Below are 22,818 nucleotides of genomic sequence, written 5' to 3' on the forward strand. Positions count from 1 at the left end.
CCTTGTTCTGTCATTTTCTACCACTGAGAACAGTCTAGATCCATCCTCTTTGGAACCCCCTTTCTGGTAGTTGAAAGCAGCTATCAAATCCCCCCTCATTCTTCTCTTCTGCAGGCTAAACAATCTCAGTTCCCTCAGCCTCTCCTCATAAGTCATGTGCTCCAGCCCCCTAATCATTTTTGTTGCCCTCCGCTGGACTCTCTTCAATTTATCCACATCCTTCTTGTAGTGTGGGGCCCAAAACTGGACACAGTACTCCAAATGAGGCCTCACCAGTGCTGAATAGAGGGTAATGATCACATCCCTCGATCTGCTGGAAATGCCCCTACTTATACAACCCAAAATGCCATTAGCCTTCTTGGCAACAAGGGCACACTGTTGACTCATATTCAGCTTTTCGTCCACCGTAACCCCTAGGTCCTTTTCTGCAGAACTGCTGCCCAGCCATTCGGTCCCTAGTCTGTAGCAGTGCATGGGATTCTTCCGTCCTAAGTGCAGGACTCTGCACTTGTCCTTGTTGAACCTCGTCATATTTCTTTTGGCCCAATCCTCTACTTTGTCTAGGTCCCTCTGTATCCTATCCCTACCCTCCAGCGTATCAACCACTCCTCCCAGTTTAGTGTCATCTGCAAACTTGCTAAGGGTGCAGTCCACACCATCCTCCAGATCGTTAATGAAGATATTGAACAAAACCGGCCCCAGCACCGACCCTTGGGGCACTCCACTATGCTGCCGCTTTCAAGCATGCTGCTTATCTCCAACCCCTTCATTTGCAACTCTCATTTTTTACATCTATAAATATATAACTGACTTTTATAATGGTTGTCCATTTGCTTTTTTGTAATAAATTTTGAAAATACCCTGCCTTTTCCTTAGTTATTTCACCACAGGGACAAAGCAGTATAAGAGTGGGAGGGGTAGCTCAGTGGTTTGAGCATTGACCTGCTAAACCCAGGGTTGAAAGTTCAATCCTTGAGGGGGCCACTTAGGGATCTGGGGCAAAAATTAGTACATCATCCTGCCTAGTGAAGGCAGTGGGCTGGACTTGATGACCTTTCAAGGTCCCTTCCAGTTCTAGAAAGAGATATATCTCCAATTATTATTTGGGAGGAGGGATAGCTCAGTGGTTTGAGCATTGGCCTGCTAAACCCAGAGTTATGAGTTCAATCCTTGAGGGAGCAAAAATCTGTCTGTGGATTGGTCCTGCTTTGAGCAGTGGGTTGGACTAGATGACCTTCTGAGGTCCCTTCCAACCCTAATATTCTATGACTGTGGCTATCTAGCAAGCTTATTCAAGCTGCTGGGGTAATGGGAGTTAAGCTCAGAATGGGTGAGTTCAGGGAACTGATTTGATTGTTATACTTAATCTTAAAGCTCCATGTGCTGAGTGTCTTACATTTTCTCACATGTGATGGGGTGTACAAACTCCACACTGGGCAACAAGGGGTTAAGGGATTATTTTGGGCTCAGCCAGCCCTACCTTACAGAACTTCCAGCAAATGCTCCATCTGCTGGAGGAATTAAAAGGCAGCCAATTAGCTCATTTGCGGGCAGAGCTGGAGGTGAACAGGCCTACAGCTCCAGCAGCACAGAGCAGAGGGAAGCCTAACACAGCTGCCTAAAGGGAAGGGAGGATCCACGCCAGAGACAACCAGAGGGAAGGATCCTGTGTATCTTGGAAACCCCCTCTGATTTATTTTGATTTGGATTTCCCCACCAGAGGAAACCCTTGGATTAAGCTGACTGCAGGGTGGGAATGAGAGGAAGAGGCCCAGGGAGGACAGCCTTAAGCATCCTTGGTTGCCAGACTACTGGTAGCCCAAAGGGCCATGGGTGGGAGCCCAGTGGAGTGGGAGGGCCCGGGTTCCCATCCCCACAATCTCCTTGGCACTCAGGGGTTGTGGCCTTGACCACTAGGCCATACTCCCCAAGCAGACCCTGAGTGAGGACCATTACACCATGACACTGCAATGTGCTGCCAGTTGGTATTTTGCTTTGATGCTCTTGAGACTGAGATACAGCAGGGCCAGGGAGAAGTGGGAGTGTGGTAGAGGGGAGATATATAAGCCCTAGGCTAATTAAGGCCCTGTCAGGAACCTAATAAAAACCCTGCTTCAGGCAGACACTGTGGAGTAAGGAAGGAGAGAGGACTGGAGTTTGTGTTGCTGAGAACTGAAAGACCAAAGAAACAGGAAGGGAGACTCCCTCTCCCACCATCAAGGACCGAGGGTAACCCTACCCAAGGAGGAAGAGGGTAGGAAACCCACAGGGGTTGAGAGGGGCTGGGGCTCAGAGTGAGGCGCAAACCCAGACCCCTTCCCCACTTCCCTCCTCTACCACCTTCCCGGGTCACTAGTGGGGCCCGAAGAACAGGGGCAAGGAGTGGAGTCCTATCCCCCCCCCCCCGCAAGAAAAGCACAGGACCCACCATACCAACATTGGCCATTTTGTCACAAGACCCATGCAATACTGCTTATAATGAAGTAGCCACCATCTGTAAAGACACTAGAGTCATTTATGGGGCTAATTACAAGGGAGCATTTGATGCCATTAATTTTAATGGCTGATACTGTATAGTTGGCAAACCATGTATTCATAGCCTTGTTCACAGGGCTTTTAACTAGTTTATTGCCTTTTTCTCTATTAGGGCACCCAAGTCCCTCAGATTTCAGGATAGAGCTATTAACTTAGACAAGTAAGTGTCTTTTCAAACAACTGAACAAGCAAGCACGATGCACCCAGCTTCATGGAGGAGTGACTTCATAGACAGTTGATTGTTGCCAAGACTTCCCATATTGAAAGAGAACCCCATTAACATGTAGTCCATTTAAACAATTGTTAAGTGTCAGCCCCCTCTGCCACTGTGTATCCTCATGACAACATTTGTGGCTTGAATCACTTTATCTGCTGACACTTGCACCATAACAGCTGCATGTTCCACACCTTTGGCACATCACTTATGAAATTGCAAGGAAGCTACTTCTGCAGAGCACCAGCTCTGAAGTTGTGTGGATTGCAAAACTAGCATCCTACAATCTGACTCATTGAATGACATGCAGTAAAATGTTAAGGCTTGAGAATTTGAGATACTGTCTGAGCAACCGTTACAATAATCAACCCATTGTCACAGACTGGTCAGAAATCCCTGTGTCTGTACATGCAATGAATACACGTCTCCACTGCTGATGTTCACACATTTATTACATACAGAACAGATAAACAAGTGAACCATGATAGCATAAGGGACAAAGCATGGGAAAATTTTCATACAGCAGTCTCTTTACAGAATGCCATCTTCAGACCAAACTGCGCAGTTTACAGGCCTTAAGACACTTTTTAAAATCCTTTTATAACATACAAGGTACTTTACATACATCACAGTGGAGATATGATAGGGAAATGTATTTAAGCCAATCAGCTTTCACCTTGCTGTTCTGTAGCCACTGAATAAGGATAGGAACATGAAAGCAGTGGCTGTTCGCTTAGCTGTCACTGGCCCCTTTTTGAAAGTGTGCTTCTCTTGAAAGAAAATCTGCTTCAAACTGCAAACAAGCCTGCTGAGATAAGGAGGTCTGGAACCTATTTTCTTAAGTAGCCATGAAATTTCAGTGGGAGACAGAGGACCAAGTACTGTCACTTTGATAAAACAGATATAGAACAAACTATAACAGGTAAAAATCTCACACCATATTTTATAATTATCACATGGCATATTCCATGAAACTAAATAATTGGGGTCAATTACATTTTTAAAAAATCAGCTCAAATACTGAAATTTAATTGACACTAATTAACAAAAGTTGTGAATTATTTGCTGTCTAAAGCCCTAAGTGACTCATCCTACCAGAAAGCATTTCTGGAATATGCCACAGCAGAATGAAAGCCTGACTCATTCAGAAATGTCACATGGTCAAACAGGCCTTTCTGGAATCCCTTTACACTGGTACACAGCTGGAGGACTTGATTCAAATCTTCTCCTGACCTCTGTCTCCAGAGAGTAGTACAAGTGCCTATGTAATATAACACTGATCATAGGCAATGCAACGCACCGCCAAGCCTCTGTCTCCCCCTAAATAGGCTGTTGGGGCCTCTGTTCTCTAGATACGCGCTGTTGCCTTCCCAGCGCTCTGATGTGTGGCTAGTACACCTGTACCCCTATATAACGCGAACTGATATAACATGAATTCGGATATAACGCGGTAAAACCGCGTGTGGGGGGGTGCGCACTCCGGTGGATCAAAGCAAGTTTGATATAACGCGGTTTCACCTAAACGCGGTAAGATTTTTTTGGCTCCCAAGGACAGTGTTATAGCGAGGTAGAGGTGTATTTATCTCTCAGCTGTGCATGCACAATCCAAACCCCAAAAGCAATGGCAGCATTGCTACTGCTAAAGAGAAAGTAGGGGTCTTTCTTCACTGCCCTGCATTTTGGACTTTGGGGGTATGAATAGTAGTGCACTAACTCCCCTGTGTGGATGCTGCAGATATGAAGTAAAAGTTCACGTTAACGCAGTACTCCTCAAACAGGATTACATTAATGCAACTAGGAACCCTTTAGTTTAGTTCATACCAGCAGCATCCACCCAGGGGAGTTGACACTAGATAGGGATTCAGGAGACCAGCTCTGCCACAGACTTCCTGTGTGACCTTGAGCAAGTCAGTCTTTCTGTTCTTCAGATCACTACCTGCAAAACCCTTCCCTCTCTCACAGAGTTGATGTGAGGGATAAATCCATTACACATTGTGAGGCATATTACAGTAATGGGGGGAGATAAGTTCTGCAGCTAGACATGGGTACACTAGGTCATCTGGGATTCTAGAGTACAAAGACACTGACTGAGCCAGGAAACCAGCAAGTGAGGCAGTGCACATGTGCTCAAAGATTTAAAAGGCCAAGAATAGTGAGGAGCCAGGAGGCAAACTGTGGCATCAGAGTTTTTAACCAATGGGTCAGAAGCAGGAGTGAGGTAAAAAAAACTTGAGATATATGCACAGGATGACACTAAGATCCCCTTTCCATCTTTTTATAGACTGATTTAACTGCAGGAGAGCAGCCATGAAACACAAATCCTGCCATAGCGATGTGCTAATACCAAAGCGCCCTCTTGTCTGAGTGCTATGGCTTGGGATACACACACCTGAACTTGCAGTCTCACTGGGTTGCTGTTATGTACTGGGAGAAAGTGAGACAAAATCAACATCCTGCCTTTTCTTTTCCCCAGCACTCTTCTGTTTTGAGAGCAGAGCATTTCTCCCTGCAGAAAATCAGCACCAGGATTGGAATGCATCTTCATGAGTCAATAAAACCTAGCTGGGTTAACACCGAAGCCATGTCATCGGCTACACTTTAAAACCAACTATCACTAAACAACAGCTTGTCTCTTGAAATTTTTAAGGCTTGTTAAAATAATGAAAACACGCATTTTTTACCTCTCCTTCCAAAAATACCACATGGACAAAATAGTGCTGGCTCTTCCTTCTGCTAATCAACCAGATCCCAGCAAACTTTCACGGCAGCAGTGTCCAAGCACTCTCTGACCTGACACCAAACACCTTTTTTGCCTCTGACTCTACCAAGCAAACAGTCCTCCCTGATTTCACGCTCACTCAGCGCTATTTAATGTTACCAACTGACCAAAAAATAGTAGCAGAGTAGGGAGGGCGTTCTGTATATACCATGTGTTCCACACTCTACCCCTTCTCATGAGCCTGTTGGCCCTCTATGGCCAAATAGCTGAAGTGCTTCCTGAAACTTCTGTGTTCTCTTCTCTACAAACTTCTGGTTTAACCTGGTGCTGCCTGCTCTCAGATCCTGGGATAAGACTCGGTGCTTGGGGACAATCTATGCAGAGGGGATGGGATGAGAATTCCATCTGGTGAACTGGATAAAGATTTTCTTTGGGCTGTTGTGATTCATTAGCCTCGTTTCACTGGAAGACACGAGGGTGATGCACTGCTTCTCATGCAGGTGGCAGTGAGGTAACCTTCCTGACAACCTGGGCCAACCCTTCCAAGACATGCTTCTGTCTCATGCTTCTTGGAGAGGTATTTGCACAATTCCCAACTCTCAGCTTCACTCTGAAGATTCTCTGCCTTTTTTCCCCCTTGTAGACACCAGCTTCAGAAGGAGAACAGTAATCCAACCACTCAAAGCACACGGGGCCCAAAATGAAAGCTGCAAGTTCAGAGGTTAGAATGGGGGTCACCATCCAATGCAGGAGCTGTTGCAGTTGTCTGGGGTTCAGTTGCCAGCAGTAGGTGTAATTCAGGAGTTCTGTATGTACATCTTGGCATTCAGGTGGGAGGAGGGAGAGATATGTTGGCAGGAAAGGAGAGAATTTCACTCAGGGATGTATGAGACTTGCCAGACGATAATATGGCTCCTCTCAGCCTTGGAAAGCACTGGCTTCACTTGGGTGGTATCTTCAGCATTCTCCTCTGTCTCATCATCTTCTCCATCCCCTGCAGAGAGAATACAAACAGTAAAGAGGAGGGGGAAGGGAGATCCAAAGCATTACTGCCCCTCACAAAAGGCTCATGTCACTTAACAAGTATCATGGGCATCACTAACTGAGCTCTTTCATGCCTGGAGGGACACTTGTATACAGCAAGACTGGTTAGGAGGGGGAAAAACAGATCTTCATAAAGAGACAAAAACATGGCCCTCCAATATCCCTGATTTCATGTACTGACCCATCCCTCCACCCCTATGGAGGAGCCCATCCTTATAACAACAGGTATGCTTCAAAACACAACAGTTCAAAGGCTGCAGCACTTGGGCTGTTAGTAGAGGAACCAACTAGGGGCCATGCTCCTCTTGACCTGCTGCTTACAAACAGGGAAGAATTGGTAGGGGAAGTAGAAGTGGGTGGCAACCTAGGCAGCAGTGACCATGAAATGGTTGAGTTCCGGATCCTCACAAAAGGGAGAAAGGAGAGTAGCAAAATACAGACCCTGGACTTCAGAAAAGCAGACTTTGACTCCCTCAGGGAACTGACGGGCAGGATCCCCGGGAGGCTAATATGAGGGGGAAAGGAGTCCAAGAGAGCTGGCTGTATTTTAAAGAAGCCTTATTGAGGGTGCAGGAACAAACCATCCTGATGTGCAGAAAGAACAGCAAATATGGCAGGCAACCAGCTTGGCTTAACCGTGAAATTTTCGGTAGGCTTAAACTCAAAAAGGAAGCTTACAAGAAGTGGAAATTTGGACAGATGACTAGGGAGGAGTATAAAAATATTGCTAGAGCATGCAGGGATGTAATCAGGAAGGCCAACACACAACTGGAGTTGCAGCTAGCAAGGGATGTGAAGGGTAAAAAGAAGGGTTTCTACCAGTATGTTGGCAACAAGGTGGTGGTCAGGGAAAGTGTGGGACCCTTGCTGAATGGGGGAGGCAACCTAGTGATAGATGATGTGGAAAAAGCTGAGGTACTCAAAGCTTTTTTTTGCCTCCATCTTCACAGACAAGGTCAGCTCCCAGACTGCTGCACTGGACAACACAGTATGGGGAGGAGGTGAGCAGCCCTCGGTGGTGAAAGAATAGGTTAAGGACTATTTAGAAAAGCTGGACATGCACAAGTCCACGGGTCCAGATCTAATGCATTGAAGGATGCTGAGGGAGTTGGCTGATGTGATTGCAGAGCCATTGGCCATTATCTTTGAAAATTTGTGGCGTTCGGGGGAGGTCCCAGATGATTGGAAAAAGGCAAATAATAGTGCCCATATTTAAAAAAAGGGAAGAAAGAGAACCCGGAGAAATACAGACCTCACTTCAGTCCCCGGCAAAATCATGGAACAGGTCCTCAAGGAATCCATTTTAAAGAACTTGGAGGAGAGGAAGTTGATCAGGAACAGTCAACATGGATTCGCCAAGGGCAAGCCATGCCTAACCAACCTGATTGCCTTCTATGATGAGATAAATGGCTCTGTGGATATGGGGAATGCGGTGGATGTGATATATCTTGACTTTAGCAAAGCTTTTGATATGGCCCTCCACAGTATTCTTGCCAGCAAGTTAAAGAAGTATGGATTGGATGAATGGACAGGTGGACAGAAAGCTGGCTAGATCATTGGGCAGTGATCAACAGCTCGATATCTAGTTGGCAGCCAGTATCAAGTGGAGTGCCCCAGGGGTCAGTCCTGGAACCAGTTTTGTTCAACATCTTTATTAATGATCTGGATGATGGGATGAATTGCACTCTCAGCAAGTTCGCAAATGACACTAAGCTGGAGGGAGAGGTATCACAGAATATCAGGCTTAGAAGGGACCTAAGGAGGTTACCTAGTCCAATCCCCTGCTCAAAGCAGGACCAATCCCCAGACAGATTTTTGCCCCAGATCCCTAAATGGCCCCCTCAAGGATTGAACTCACAACCCTGGGTTTAGCAGGCCAATGCTCAAACCACGGAGCTATCCCTCACCTACACTGGAGAGTAGGAATAGGGTCCAGAGTGACCTAGACAAATAGGAAGATTGACCCGAAAGAAATCTGATGAGGTTCAACAAGGACAAGTGCAGAGTCCTGCACTTAGGAAGAAAGAATCCCATGCACTGCTACAGGCTGGGGACCGACTGGCTAAGCAGCAGTTCTGCAGAAAAGGACCTGGGGATTACAGTGGATGAGAAGCTGGATACAAGTCAACAGTGTGCCCTTTTTGCCAAGAAGGCCAACGACATATTGGGCTGTATTAGTAGCATTGCCAGCAGATCGAGGGAAGTGATTATTCCTCTCTATTTGGCACTGGTGAGGCCACACCTGGAGTACTGTGTCCAGTTTTGGTCCCCCCACTACAGAAGGGATATGGACAAATTGGAGAGAGTCCAGCAGAAGGCAACGAAAATGATTTGGGGGCTGGAGAACATGACTTACAAGGAGAGGCTGAGGGAACTGGGGTTATTTAGTCTGCAGAAGAGAAGAGTGAGGGGGGATTTGATAGCAGCCTTCAACTACTTGAAAGGAGACTTGAGGAGCTGAAAGGAGACTTGAGGAGCTCGATTTGTTTTCCTTAACCAAAAGAAGGATAAGAGGAGATATGATTGCACTCTTTAAATATATCAGAGGGATAAATACCAGGGAAGGAGAGGAATTATTTCAGCTCAGTGCTAATGTGGACACGAGGACAAACGGATATAAATTGTCAGTCAGGAAATTTAGGCTTGAAATTAGACGAAGGTTTCTAACCATCAGAGGAGTGCAATTCTGGAACAGCCTACCGAGGGAAACAGTGGGGGCGAAGGACCTCCATGACTTTAAGATTAAGCTGGATAAGTTTATGGAGGGGATGGTATGATAGGATAACGGGTTTAGTCAATAGGTCAATAACGTGCCACACTGGTAATTAGTACAAAGGGTCAATGTTGGGATATTGTTAGCCTTTTCCAGAGGGTCTGGCTGGAGAGTCTTGCCCACATGCTCGGGGTTCAGCTGATCGCCATATTTGGGGTCGGGAAGGAATTTTCCTCCAGGGTAGATTGGCAGTGGCCCTGGAGGTTTTTCGCCTTCCTCCGAAGCATGGGGCAGGGGGTCGCTTGCTGGTGGATTATCTGCTACTTGAAGTCTTTAAATCATGATTTGGAGCATTCAACAGCAGAGTCAAGGGAGAGAATTAGTTCAGGAGTGGGTGGATCGGCTTATGTGGCCTGCATCTTGCAGGAGGTCAGACTAGATTATCATAATGGTCCCTTCTGATCTTGAATTCTATGATTCTATGATTCTATACCTGAAGTGGGGTTCCAAAGAGGATGGAGCTAGGCTGTTCTCAGTGGTGGCAGATGACAGAACAAGAAGCAATGGTCTCAAGTTTGCAGTGGGGGAGGTCTAGGTTGGATATTAGGAAACACTATTTCACTAGGAGGGTGGTGAAGCACGGGAATGGGTTACCTAGGGAGGTGGTTGAATCTCCATTCCCTGAGGTTTTTAAGGCCCAGCTTGACAAAGCCCTGGCTGGGATGATTTAGTTGTGGTTGGTCCTACTTTGAGCAGGGGATTGGCCTAGATGACCTCCTGAGGTCTGTTCCAACCCTAATAGTCTATGATTCTAGAGAATGTTGTAGTATTTTTCTGATAAGGACTGTCTATGGGGATTGATCTGCAGATGGGGTAGAGACAGCCAGTTGGGACAGATGGGGTCAGGCCAACCATGTTTCTTGGAAAAGGGTGGCTAACAGTAGAGGAAAATGCCCAAGTGCTTCCTCTAAAGCAGGAGACATGACAAGTGGAAATCATTTTCTGAACTCACTACGTTGCAACCCAGTTTCATTTCTAATCCCATTGGCCCATGTTTTACCCACAATCCTTCCCACCTCACCCCTTCCCAAAAGTAGGAGCTCACCAATCCGGAAATCGATGTACCCTTCTCCTCCACTCAGCACCAGGACATTCTTCAGTTTCTGCCCCTCGGTCTCAGTGGCAGCTGTGCTGGGGTTCTCAGAGGGGCTGTCCAACACACTCCCATTCAGGGTTGCAAGAACATTACCTGAAAGAGCACAGGGGTTCCTGTCAGCACCTCTGCCACACTCCCAGAATGCTCAGCTACAGGACACAAATGCCCTGCCAATCCAGTCCCTGCTGCTGGGAAACTGGATTTTATTTCAATTCAGACACAAAAACCAAAGGACCTTAAAAGGGGTAACTGATCCCTACAGAGTTAGAAAGGGTGCAGTGTCATCCACAGCATTCTACAGAGGACAGATCAGGCCTCCCCTGATTTGGCAAAGCCCACAGATGTCTTAGGGGATAAGATGGCCAAATAGAAGAATGTAAACACAAGAATCCTCATGAGGAGGTGTCTTGGTCACCTTACCAGGAACAGAGACAAAGAACTTGACTGCATCACGGTGGCCATGGAAACAGAGTTGTGCCTGAGCCATGGAGCAGTAGGGGATGAAACTGCTGGCAGATTTGTCACTGCTGTCATCACCGTACACATGAATGATTCCGCCAGGGCGATTCCCCTCTCCTGATGTTGGGGAGGTCTTATTGGCTGAAGACAGGGAGAAGAAAAACCCCAAGTAGTAGTTTTGTTCCCATTTACATACCATCAGTCAGAGTGAGAAGTATGTAAGAAAAACACAAACCACGAGTCACGTAGGAAAAGCTTTAAAGGTGCAGATGCCCATTAAAGGTCCTGTTTAATGCCATCATCCGTGCATCATGGAGGAGACCCTACTAGATTATCTAGGCCCTCTCTCTACAGGCAGAAGTAGTCACATCCACTGTTGCTAATAAGCTGTGCTTCTCATAAAAGGGGTACTTAGGTAATAGGGAAATGCTCCTCCCTGGGGGTTGGTTGGAAGAGTAATCCCAGCCCTACACATGCTGGAATGAGGATGTCTAGGGAATCTCAGTAAAGGCCTTCTAGAGCTACAATATCCATTTTTCCGAACTCAGGTTGGCTGAGTCAGTGTCTGCAGAGTCATAGCAGAAGCCTTCTGCCCCAGTGACCAGTCACGGTACTTAGATGGGCACAGTTTGCTGTCCTGATAAAAGGGTTAGGATTCTTGGCCTTCATGCACCTGGAAAGTAGTGGCTGTTTCCCAGGTTGGTGAAGTTGCTCAGTTTCAAAGTCAAGTCAAGGACTCATGCTAATCTGTCAGTGCTCAGGCTGGCAATACAGCCTCCGCAGCGTTAGGGAAGGCACTCTCGATCCCAATAGCATTCGGGCTCATAGAGTCAAATGGAGCAGAGTTCCTTTCCTAATCCAAGGAGAATTCTGCAACCAGGCTAAACCCTCATACCGTGAGTTCAACTATCTAGCCACTCAAGAACTCCTCAGAGATTCGGACCATCCTCAGCTCTCATGGACTTCAATGGGAGGTAAGGATATTCAGCAGCTTGCAGGATCAGGCTCTGAAGAAGTGAACACCTCCTTTCACCACTGAAAACAGACTAGAACTCAGTACTCAAGGAGGGAGATTCCTTCCCCCGCATGCACACCCAGGCCAGCAGAAATTATAGAAATACTGGACTGGAAGGGACCACAATACGTTATCCAGTCCAGTTCGCTGCACTGACGCAGGACTAAGTATTATCTAGACCACCGCTGACAGGTGTTTGTCTAACCTGCTCTTTGTCTAACATCTCCAATGATGGAGATTCCACAACCTCCCTAGGCAATTTATTCCAGTGCTTAACCACCCTGACAGTGAGACAGTTTTTCCAAATGTCTAATCTAAATCTCCCTGTGATGTTATCTGGTTAAAATATGACCATGTAGATCATTGTTGCTACCAATGTTATATAATTGCAACAAATCTTATACAAAGTGTATCAAGTAAGGTGTCAATAGAAAGGGTATGATTTGCTGAATATGATTATGCTGTGTATGCATGTATCATTTTTGTATCTGAAATTATAAATATTAACTATGTACCTGTATTTTAAATGTTTGCTCATGTGGAACATCAACAAGGTGTTTAGCCAGCACCTCCTGAAGGGACTATTCGAGTTAAATGGCTCATCAAAAGGCATTTAACTCTCAATGGACCATGGGAGATGCCTAGCTACACTTAATGGACTTTCCTGTGAACGTTCTACCTGGAATATAAGTAATGGCTTCTGCTGTGACTAAGCAAAGCATGCATGGACATGTGACTTGCCTATGTGACTCCAAAACACCATCTTGTTACATGTAATTTTCCCCAATGAGAACAATGGGTTTCCCTTCAATTGGCAGAAAATATAAAAGGTCCTGGAAACATCTCCATTTTACCTCTTTCCCATTCAAACCTCTGGACTATGAACTTATACTAATGGGATCATTCTAGTTAAGGGACTGAGGACCTTCCAATGATTTGGAAACAACCAGAGACTTAACAAGCAAGCAGTTTATTCCATCACTGCTACAAGCCTGATCCAAGAACTTTGCAATTATTGATTTGATTCCTTTAACCAAGTTTAACTCTCACCTTTTGTGACAAAGTGGGGTTTATTCATCTTATGTTGCATGTGAGTCTTACTGTCCTATACTAATATTGTGCATGCCTCAGTTTCCCTTTGTATTGCACCAATGCTTAGGTGATGGGAATTGGGTGTGTGATTTTCGCTGAGGCCCTCAGGGCAGTTGAGGCTGCCCAGCTGTCTGCACGTAGGCGATAACTGAACCAGGAGGAGGATGTGACCAGGTGACACCTTTTGCCTGGGAAGCAGGACAGACCAGGAGGAGAAACAACGGGTGTGTCGGGGGTCAGGTTGCTGGAAGCTGGGAAGTCTGCTGTGGGGGACTGGAAGAGGGGGAGTCCAGGGCATCTGGTCCAGGATTCCCCCAAGATGGACTTGGCTGAAAGTCACTGATTTCTGTGATAACAAGTTCTGTTCTATGCTGTGTTCTTGTTGACTAATAAACCTTCCATTTTACGCTGGCTGAGAGTCACGTCTGACTGCAGAGTTGGGGTGCAGGGCCCTCTGGCTTCCCCAGACTGGCGGACTCGCTGCGGGAAGGGATGCTGAATGCTCTGAGGTGAGACCAAGGAAAGATGAAGCTGTGTACATTCTTGCCTTGGTGACAGTGTGCTCAGAGAGAGGAGGCATGCTTCCCCGGAGTCCTGACTGGCCTCAAGTGGAGTAGTTCCAGAGCATCGCTCAGAGACTCCGTGACACCTTTCTTTCTTTCTTTCTTTTTCTATAAATAAACCTTTAGATTTTAGTTACTAAAGGACTGGCAACAGCCTGATTATTAGGTAAGATCTCAGTTGTATATTGACATGGGTATGTGGCTGGTCTTTTGGGATCAGAAGAACCCTTTTGTTTGATGAAATTGGTTTTAAATAACCATTCATCATTAAGTCTAGTGTTTTTGGTGGTGATACAAGGATTGACATGCCTAAGGAGACTGCTTTTCTGACTTCTTGCTAGCCAGTGTGATGAAACTAGCTAGCCTGTTCCATAACTGGCGTTCCTCGAGATGTGTTACTCGGGTGTATTCCACAGTAGGTGTGCGTGCTCGCCACGTGCAGCAGTGCCGGAAGTTTTTCCCTTAGCAGTACCCGTACTGGGGGAGCAGCGCGGTGACCCCTGGAGTGGCGCCTGTATATCGCACTATAAGGGGAGCCGCGGGGCTCCCCCCACCCTCGGTTCCTTCTTGCCAGGCAACTCCAACAGAGGGGAAGGAGGGCAGGGTGTGCAATAGACAGAAGCAACACATCTCAAAGAACACCAGTTACGGAACAGGTAACTGTCCTTTCTTCTTCGAGTGATTGCTCCTATGTATTCCACGGTAGGTGATTCCAAGCAGTATCTATTGGAGGCAGGTAGGAGTTCACGATGGTTCGGGACGAAGTACTGCCCTCCCAAACCCGGCGTCATCCCTAGACTGGGAGACGATCGCGTAATACAAAGTAAATGTGTGAACTGAGGCCCACGTGGCCACCCTACAAATGTCCTGGATGGGGACATGGGCGACGTAGGCAGCTGATGAGGCCTGAGCCCTCATAGAGTGTACCCTTACGATAGGTGGTGGGGGAATCCCTGCCGAATCATAACATGTGCGTATGCACAAGGTGATCCAGCGGGAAAGCCGCTGAGTGGAGATGGGTTGCCCCTTAGCCTGCTCGGCTGAGGCAATAAAGAGTTGAGAGGATTTCTGGAACGGCTTAGTCTGATCCAGGTAAAAAGCCAACGCCCTACGCACATCGAGCGTGTGAAGGCGGCGTTCCTCGTTGGAGAAATGGGGCTTAGGACAAAGCACGGGGAGGAAGATGCTCTGCTCCATACGGAAGGCAGAGACCACCTTCGGGAGGAACGTCGGGTGTGGGCGAAGCTGGACTTTATCCTTATGGAAAACTGCATAGGGGAGTTCTGAGGTTAAGGCCCTGAGCTCTGAGACACGTCTGGCCGATGTGATCACCACAAGGAAGGCCACCTTCCAGGAGAGGTGCAACCAGGAACACTGGTAATTGGCTGAGCCTTAATCAGTGGGCGGGGCATTCACTCAGGCCAGGGCTTTATAAAGCCACGCACAAGCGACCAGGGAGCTTTGCGACCAGGGGCTGCTAACAGGGAGTTTCGCAAGGGAGTGGGAGCCCCTCGCCAGCCCTAACCCCTTCTCCGTGGCCCCCCCCTAAAACCTATAAACCGAACCACATTCCAAAACTACTTCCGTAAACCACCCTTTCACTAACTAGGAGACAATGCAGGCAGAAGCCCAGCAGCAGAGAGGGGGCTATCCAGTTTATTGCACTGACTGTCGCATGTATGATTACCTGCCCTGTGGGCGGGTGGCGTATGTGTGCAGTCGGTGCAAGGAGCTCCTGGCCCTCAGAGACCATGTACGGACTTTGGAGGCCAGGGTGGCGGAACTGGAGGAGCTGAGAGAGGCAGAGAGGTATGTTGATGAGGCTTTCCGGGACACTGTAGAATTGTCCCACCTCCGCTTAGACAGCTCCTGTGCTGTTGAGGAGGAAGAAGGGCCCAGGGAAGCAGAGCAGTCAATGGGAGCAGAGGGAAACCTTCCCATAGTTGGGACCCTCCTTCCAGATGGTGCTGGGGTTGCCTCTCGCACTGAGGTTGCCTCTCCGGGGGGAGGGAACTCCAGTTTCTAGGAAAAGGCAGGTGATAGTAATGGGAGATTCGATTATTAGAAATGTAGATAGCTGGGTCTGTGATGACCGGGAGAACCGTATGGTGACTTGCCTGCCTGGTGCGAAGGTTGCGGATCTCTCGAGGCATCTAGATAGACTTATGTGTAGTGCTGGGGAGGAGCCGGTGGTCGTGGTACATGTAGGTACCAATGACATAGGGAAGGGTAGGAGAGATGTCCTGGAAGCCAAATTTAGGCTGCTAGGGAAGAGACTGAAATCCAGGACCTCTATGGTGGCATTTTCAGAAATGCTCCCAGTTCCACGCGCAGGGCCGGGTAGGCAGGCAGAGCTTCAGAGTCTCAATGCGTGGATGAGACGATGGTGTAGAGAGGAGGGGTTCACGTTCATTAGGAACTGGGGAAACTTCTGGGATGGGAGGAGCCTATACAGGAGAGATGGGCTCCACCTAAACCAAAGTGGAACCAGACTGCTGGCACTAAACATTAAAAAGGTTGTAGAGCAGTTTTTAAACTAGGAGATGGGGGAAAGCCAACTGCTGCAGAGGAGCGTGTGGATCGGACACAGACTTCTCTTAGGGGAGAGTCTGATGATAGAGAATCTCCAGGTTATAGTCAGGAGCAGAGGAATGAGAAGTATAATGTAAGGGCCGGATCAGATGATAAACAGTCACATAAAAAAGAATCTGGCACATCAGAAAAAGGCAGGCTAATAAACAGGGACAAGTTTTTAAAGTGCTTGTACGCAAATGCCAGAAGTCTAAATAATAAGATGGGTGAACTAGAGTGCCTTGTGATAAAGGAGGATATAGATATAATAGGCATCACAGAAACCTGGTGGACTGAGAGCAATCAATGGGACCCAATCATTCCGGGGTACAAAATATATCGGAAGGACAGAACAGGCCGTGCAGGGGGAGGAGTGGCACTATATGTTAAAGAAAGTGTAGATTCAAATGAAGTAAAAATCTTAAGCGAATCCACAGGTTCCATAGAGTCTCTATAGATAGAAATTTCATGCTCTAGTAAAAATATAACAGTAGGGATCTATTATCGACCACCTGACCAGGACAGTAATAGTGATGATGAAATGCTAAGGGAAATTAGAGAGGCTATCAAAATTAAGAACCCAATAATAGTGGGGGATTTCAATTATCCCCATATTGACTGGGAACATTTCACTTCAGGACGAAATGCAGAGATAAAATTTCTCGATACTTTAAATGACTGCTTCATGGAGCAGCTGGTACGGGAACCCACAAGGGGAGAGGCGACTCTAGATTTAATCCTGAGTGGAGCGCAGGAGCTGGTCCAAGAGGTAACTATAGCAGGACCGCTTGGAAATAGTGACCATAATACAATAGCATTCAACATCCCTGTGGTGGGAAGAACATCTCAACTGCCCAACACTGTGGCCTTTAATTTCAAAAGGGGGAACTATACAAAAATGATGGGGTTAGTTAGACAAAAGTTAAAAGGTACAGTGACTAAAGTGAAATCCCTGCAAGTTGCGTGGGCCCTTTTTAAAGACACCATAATAGAGGCCCAACTTCAATGTATACCCCAAATTGAGAAAAACAGTAAAAGAACTAAAAAAGAGCCACCGTGGCTTAACAACCATGTAAAAGAAGCAGTGAGAGATAAAAAGACTTCCTTTAAAAAGTGGAAGTCAAATCCTAGTGAGGCAAATAGAAAGGAGCACAAACACTGCCAACTTAAGTGCAAGAGTGTAATAGGAAAAGCCAAAGAGGAGTTTGAAGAACGGCTAGCCAAAAACTCCAAAGGTAATAACAAAATGTTTTTTAAGTACATCAGAAGCAGGAAGCCTGCTAAACAACCAGCGGGGCCCCTTGACGATGAAAATACAAAAGGAGCGCTTAAAGACTATAAAGTCATTGCGGAGAAACTAAATGGATTCTTTGCTTCAGTCTTCACGGCTGAGGATGTTAGGGAGATTCCCAAACCTGAGCTGGCTTTTGTAGGTGACAAATCTGAGGAACTGTCACAGATTGAAGTATCACTAGAGGAGGTTTTGGAATTAATTGATAAACTCAACATTAACAAGTCACCGGGACCAGATGGCATTCACCCAAGAGTTCTGAAAGAACTCAAATGTGAAGTTGCGGAACTATTAACTAAGGTTTGTAACCTGTCCTTTAAATCGGCTTCGGTACCCAATGACTGGAAGTTAGCTAATGTAACGCCAATATTTAAAAAGGGCTCTAAGGGTGATCCCGGCAATTACAAGTCTAATGTCAGTACCGGGCAAATTAGTTGAAACAATAGTAAAGAATAAAATTGTCAGACACATAGAAAAACAAACTCTTGAGCAATAGTCAACATGGTTTCTGTAAAGGGAAATCATGTCTTACTAATCTATTAGAGTTCTTTGAAGGGGTCAACAAACATGTGGACAAGGGGGATCCGGTGAACATAGTGTACTTAGATTTCCAGAAAGCCTTTGACAAGGTCCCTCACCAAAGGCTCTTACGTAAATTAAGCTGTCATGGGATAAAAGGGAAGGTCCTTTCATGGATTGAGAACTGGTTAAAAGACAGGGAACAAAGGGTAGGAATTAATGGTAAATTCTCAGAATGGAGAGGGGTAACTAGTGGTGTTCCCCAAGGGTCAGTCCTAGGACCAATCCTATTCAATTTATTCATAAATGATCTGGAGAAAGGGGTAAACAGTGAGGTGGCAAAGTTTGCAGATGATACTAAACTACTCAAGATAGTTAAGACCAAAGCAGATTGTGAAGAACTTCAAAAAGATCTCACAAAACTAAGTGATTGGGCAACAAAATGGCAAATGAAATTTAATGTGGATAAATGTAAAGTAATGCACATTGGAAAAAATAACCCCAACTATACATACAACATGATGGGGGCTAATTTAGCTACAACGAGTCAGGAAAAAGATCTTGGAGTTACCGTGGACAGTTCTCTGAAGATGTCCACGCAGTGTGCAGAGGCGGTCAAAAAAGCAAACAGGATGTTAGGAATCATTAAAAAGGGGATAGAAAATAAGACTGAGAATATATTATTGCCCTTATATAAATCCATGGTACGCCCACATCTCGAATACTGTGTACAGATGTGGTCTCCTCACCTCAAAAAAGATATTCTAGCACTAGAAAAGGTTCAGAAAAGGGCAACTAAAATGATTAGGGGTTTGGAGAGGGTCCCATATGAGGAAAGATTAAAGAGGCTAGGACTCTTCAGTTTGGAAAAGAGAAGACTAAGGGGGGACATGATAGAGGTATATAAAATCATGAGTGATGTTGAGAAAGTGGATAAGGAAAAGTTATTTACTTATTCCCATAATGCAAGAACTAGGGGTCACCAAATGAAATTAATAGGCAGCAGGTTTAAAACAAATAAAAGGAAGTTCTTCTTCACGCAGCGCACAGTCAACTTGTGGAACTCCTTACCTGAGGAGGTTGTGAAGGCTAGGACTATAACAATGTTTAAAAGGGGACTGGATAAATTCATGGTGGCTAAGTCCATAAATGGCTATTAGCCAGGATGGGTAAGAATGGTGTCCCTAGCCTCTGTTCGTCAGAGGATGGAGATGGATGGCAGGAGAGAGATCACTTGATCATTGCCTGTTAGGTTCACTCCCTCAGGGGCACCTGGCATTGGCCACTGTCGGTAGACAGATACTGGGCTAGATGGACCTTTGGTCTGACCTGGTACGGCCTTTCTTATGTTCTTATGGCCAGGGGTTCAAAGCGGGGCCCCGTGAGACGGGACAAGACCAGGTTGAGGTCCCATTGCGGCACGGGGAGCCTAGCATACAGGAACGAACGGTCAAGGCCCTTCAGGAACCGGGAGGTCATTGAGTGTGAGAAGACCGAGTGGTCTTGCACCAGCGGGTGAAAGGCCGATATGGCCGCCAAGTGCACGCTGACTGAGGCAGGTGCCAGTCCCTGGGCCCTAAGGGATAAGAGGTAGTCCAGGATAAATTGGAGAGGTGCGGCGGAAGGGGATATTCCCTGCTTACTCGCCCACCTGGCGAACCTGGACCACTTCGCCATGTACGTCCGACGCATGGACAGCTTCCTGCTTTCCAGGAGGACGGGCCTTACCTGCTCCGAACACCTATTCTCCTCCTCATTCAGCCACGGAGCAGGCACGCTGTCAGGTGGAGTGCAGCCAGATTGGGATGGAGGAGGTGCCCCCCATCCTGGGAGAGGAGGTCCAGGTGGAGCAGCAGCGTCCTCAGGGGGGCCGCCAAGAGGTGTAGGAGGGGCCTGTACCAGTGCTGGCAGGCCCACACTGGGGCTATTAGAATGACTCTCGCCGTGTCTGCTTTCACCTTCTGAAGGACCTTGGCAAGGATGGGGAATGGGGGAAAGGCATAGAGGAAGCGGGAGCTGGAATGGAAGCGGCGACGTCTGTCCCGTCGAGAGCGGCTCCGGTACCCATGTCTAGCAGGTGAGCGTTCCCAGTGCCTCTCTCAGTGCCTCTGCTCACTGGCAGACGGCGTGGAAGGTCCCCACGACTCCCGTCCATAGACCTGATGGATGCGCCAATACATCTGTTAGTCTTTACAGTGCCACCGTCCCGGTGGCGGCCCAGACGGTCTGGCCGGTGTCGAGGGTGGCCGGGAGCTGACGGAAGAGTGGCTGCTGTGCGCCGAGTGGTGCGGGGAGGGATCTTCGGAGCGGGAACTGCGGCTGCTCGGAGAGGTCTGGTGGGCACCCAGAGGGGGCTTGCCTCGTGACCTAGGGCCCGTGCACAATTGCGCACTCGGGATGGGCAGGGACATAACGTCCATTGCAGCCTGCACCGCCTCCAGCATCAACGGTATCCATACCGGTGGGGATGCCTGGGTTGACGGTACTGGGCTGCTCTGCTCCACATGAGTCAGAGCCTTAGAGCCCGGGGGGGATAGAGGGCTGCCCAGCGTGGGACCAGCCTCCCCCTTGTCCTTATCGCAGCGTTGTTGTGAGGTCGAGCTCTTGCCTTGCTTTTTGGCAGGAGAGCGGCGCTGACTGGTTGAAGGAGCCTCGCTACGTACTGACGACGCGGTGACCGGTGCCGAGTCCAATGCCGGTGCGCAGATCGGAGTCAGCGCCGACTCCATCAGGAGAGCTTGAAGTCTGAAGTCTCTGTCCTTCTTCGTTCTTGGCTTGAACGACCTGCAGATCTTGCAACGGTCACTGATATAAGTCTCACCCAGGCAGTGAAGACACTCAGCGTGAGGGTCACTCCTGGGCATAGAATGGTGACAGGAGTCGCACGACTTGAAGCCTGGGGCATGGGACATGCCACGAGCCCACTCTATTCATTGAAGAACCATCTACAATGGTACCACTAAGGTCGAGAAGAAGGGCTGCAGCAAAGCTGGAGCACAAAAGTTCCGACTACCTTCACTGGCAGCAAGAAGGAATTGAGGGTGGGGGGAGCCTGTGGCTCCCCTTATAGCACAATATACAGGCGCCACTCCAGGGGTTGCTGCGGTGCTCCCCCAGTATGGGTACTGCTAAGGGGAAAACTTCTGGCACCGGAGCACGTGGCGAGCAGGCACACCTACTGTGGAATACACAGGAGCAATCACTCAAAGAAGAACAGAAGTTTACGTTTTTGCTGGTTTGCTATAACCTATTTTGCTATAGCTGGTTTGCTATCTGCCCTATTTCTCAGCAGCATGTCCTGAATTTGGTATTCTCAGTTGTGACCCACGAAGCCATGGTTACACGCCCTCGCTGCAACTTAAGCTTCTTGTCCTGTTGTCAGTGATTAAAGAGAACAATTTATCACCCTTCTCTTTATAACAACTTTTTCTGTGCTTGAAGACTGTTCTCATGTCCCCCCCACCCCAGTCTTCTCTTCTCCAAACTAAACAAACCAATTTTTTTCAATCTTTCCTCACAGGTCATGTTTTCTAGACCTTTAATCAATTTTGTTGCTCTCCTTTGGACTTTCTCCAATTTGTTCACATCTTTCCTGAAATGCAGTGCCCAGAACTGGACACAGTACTCCAGCTGAGGTCTTATCAGCACAGAGTAGAGCAGAAGACTGACTTCTTGTGTCCTGCTAATACATCCCAGAATGATGTTTGCTTTTTTTGTAAGTGTTACACTGACGACTCATATTTCATTTGTGATCCACTATGACCCCCAAATCCTTTTCTGCAGTTCTCCTTCCTAGACAGTCATTTACCATTTTATATGTGGAGTACTCTGCATTTGTCTTTACTAAATTTCATTCTGTTTTTTTCAGACCATTTTTCCAATTTGTCAAGATCCTTTTGATTTCTAATTTTGTCCTTGCAACCACTCCCAGCTTGGTATCATCCGCAAACCTTGTAAGTGTATTCTCTATGCTATTATGCAAATCATTTATGAAGATATCGAATAGAACTGGACCAGGACAAATCCCTGAGGGACACCACTCAATATGCCCTTCCAGCTTGACTGTGAACCATTGATAACTACTCTCAATGTAGAGTACCATTTTCCATCCAGTTGTGCACCCACCTTATAGCAGTTCATCTAGGCTATATTTCCCTATGAGACAGGTCATGTGAGACAGTGTCAAAAGATTTACTAAAGTCACAATATATCACATCTATTGCTTCCCCTAGCCACAAGGCTTATAACCCTGTCAAAGAAGGTTATCAGGTTGGTTTTACATGATGTGTTCTTGACAAATCTATGTTGACTGTTACTTATTGCCTTATTATCTTCTAGGTGCTTACAAATGGATTGTTTGATTATTTGCGCCGTTATCTTTCTGGGTACAGAAGTTAAGCTGACTGGTCTATAATTCTCTGGGTTGTCCTTAGTCCCCTTTTTTATAGACAGATACTATATTTGCACTTTTCTAGTCCTCTGGGATCTCTCCAATCCTCCATGAGTTCTCAAAGATAATCGCTAATGGCTCAGAGATCTCTTCAGCCAGTTCTTAAAGTATTCTAGGATGTATTTCATCAGGCCCTGATGACTTGAAGACATCTAAGTTGTCCAAAGCAACAAAGAGTCCTGTGGCACTGTAAAGACTAACAGATGTATTGGCGCATAAGCTTTCATGGGTGAATACCCACTTGGTCACGGAAGCTTATGCTCCAATACATCTGTTAGTCTTTAAGGTGCCACAGGACTCTTTGTTGCCTTTTACAGATCCAGACTAACACGGCTACCCCTCTGATAAGTTGTCCAAGTAATTCTTAATTTATTTCCCTACTTTAGCCTCAAATCCTAGCCCATTTACACTATGTTAGTTGTCCAATCGCTGCTAACCTTTTTGGTGAAAGCTGAAACAAAAAAGGCATTTAACACT

General features: G+C 46.9%; 1 protein-coding gene across 23 annotated transcripts in view; it reads right to left on the reverse strand.

The window, feature by feature from the left end:
* Positions 1-3,183: 3,183 nt before the first annotated feature.
* Positions 3,184-22,818, reverse strand: part of MAPK8IP3 (mitogen-activated protein kinase 8 interacting protein 3) — a 184,096-nt gene continuing 164,461 nt past the window's right edge. For all 23 annotated transcript variants that reach the window (XM_039493047.1, XM_039493054.1, XM_039493045.1 and 20 more), the window contains 3 exons: positions 10,802-10,981; positions 10,331-10,474; positions 3,184-6,462 (listed from right to left, as the gene is read on the reverse strand). In XM_039493047.1, coding sequence (XP_039348981.1) covers positions 6,341-6,462; positions 10,331-10,474; positions 10,802-10,981 — 446 coding nt within the window. In that variant the 3' untranslated portion in view covers positions 3,184-6,340. The remainder of the gene's footprint in view (positions 6,463-10,330; positions 10,475-10,801; positions 10,982-22,818) is intronic.

This window comes from Mauremys reevesii, linkage group 10 (assembly GCF_016161935.1).
Source record: "Mauremys reevesii isolate NIE-2019 linkage group 10, ASM1616193v1, whole genome shotgun sequence".
NCBI classification, from domain to species: Eukaryota; Metazoa; Chordata; order Testudines; family Geoemydidae; genus Mauremys; species Mauremys reevesii.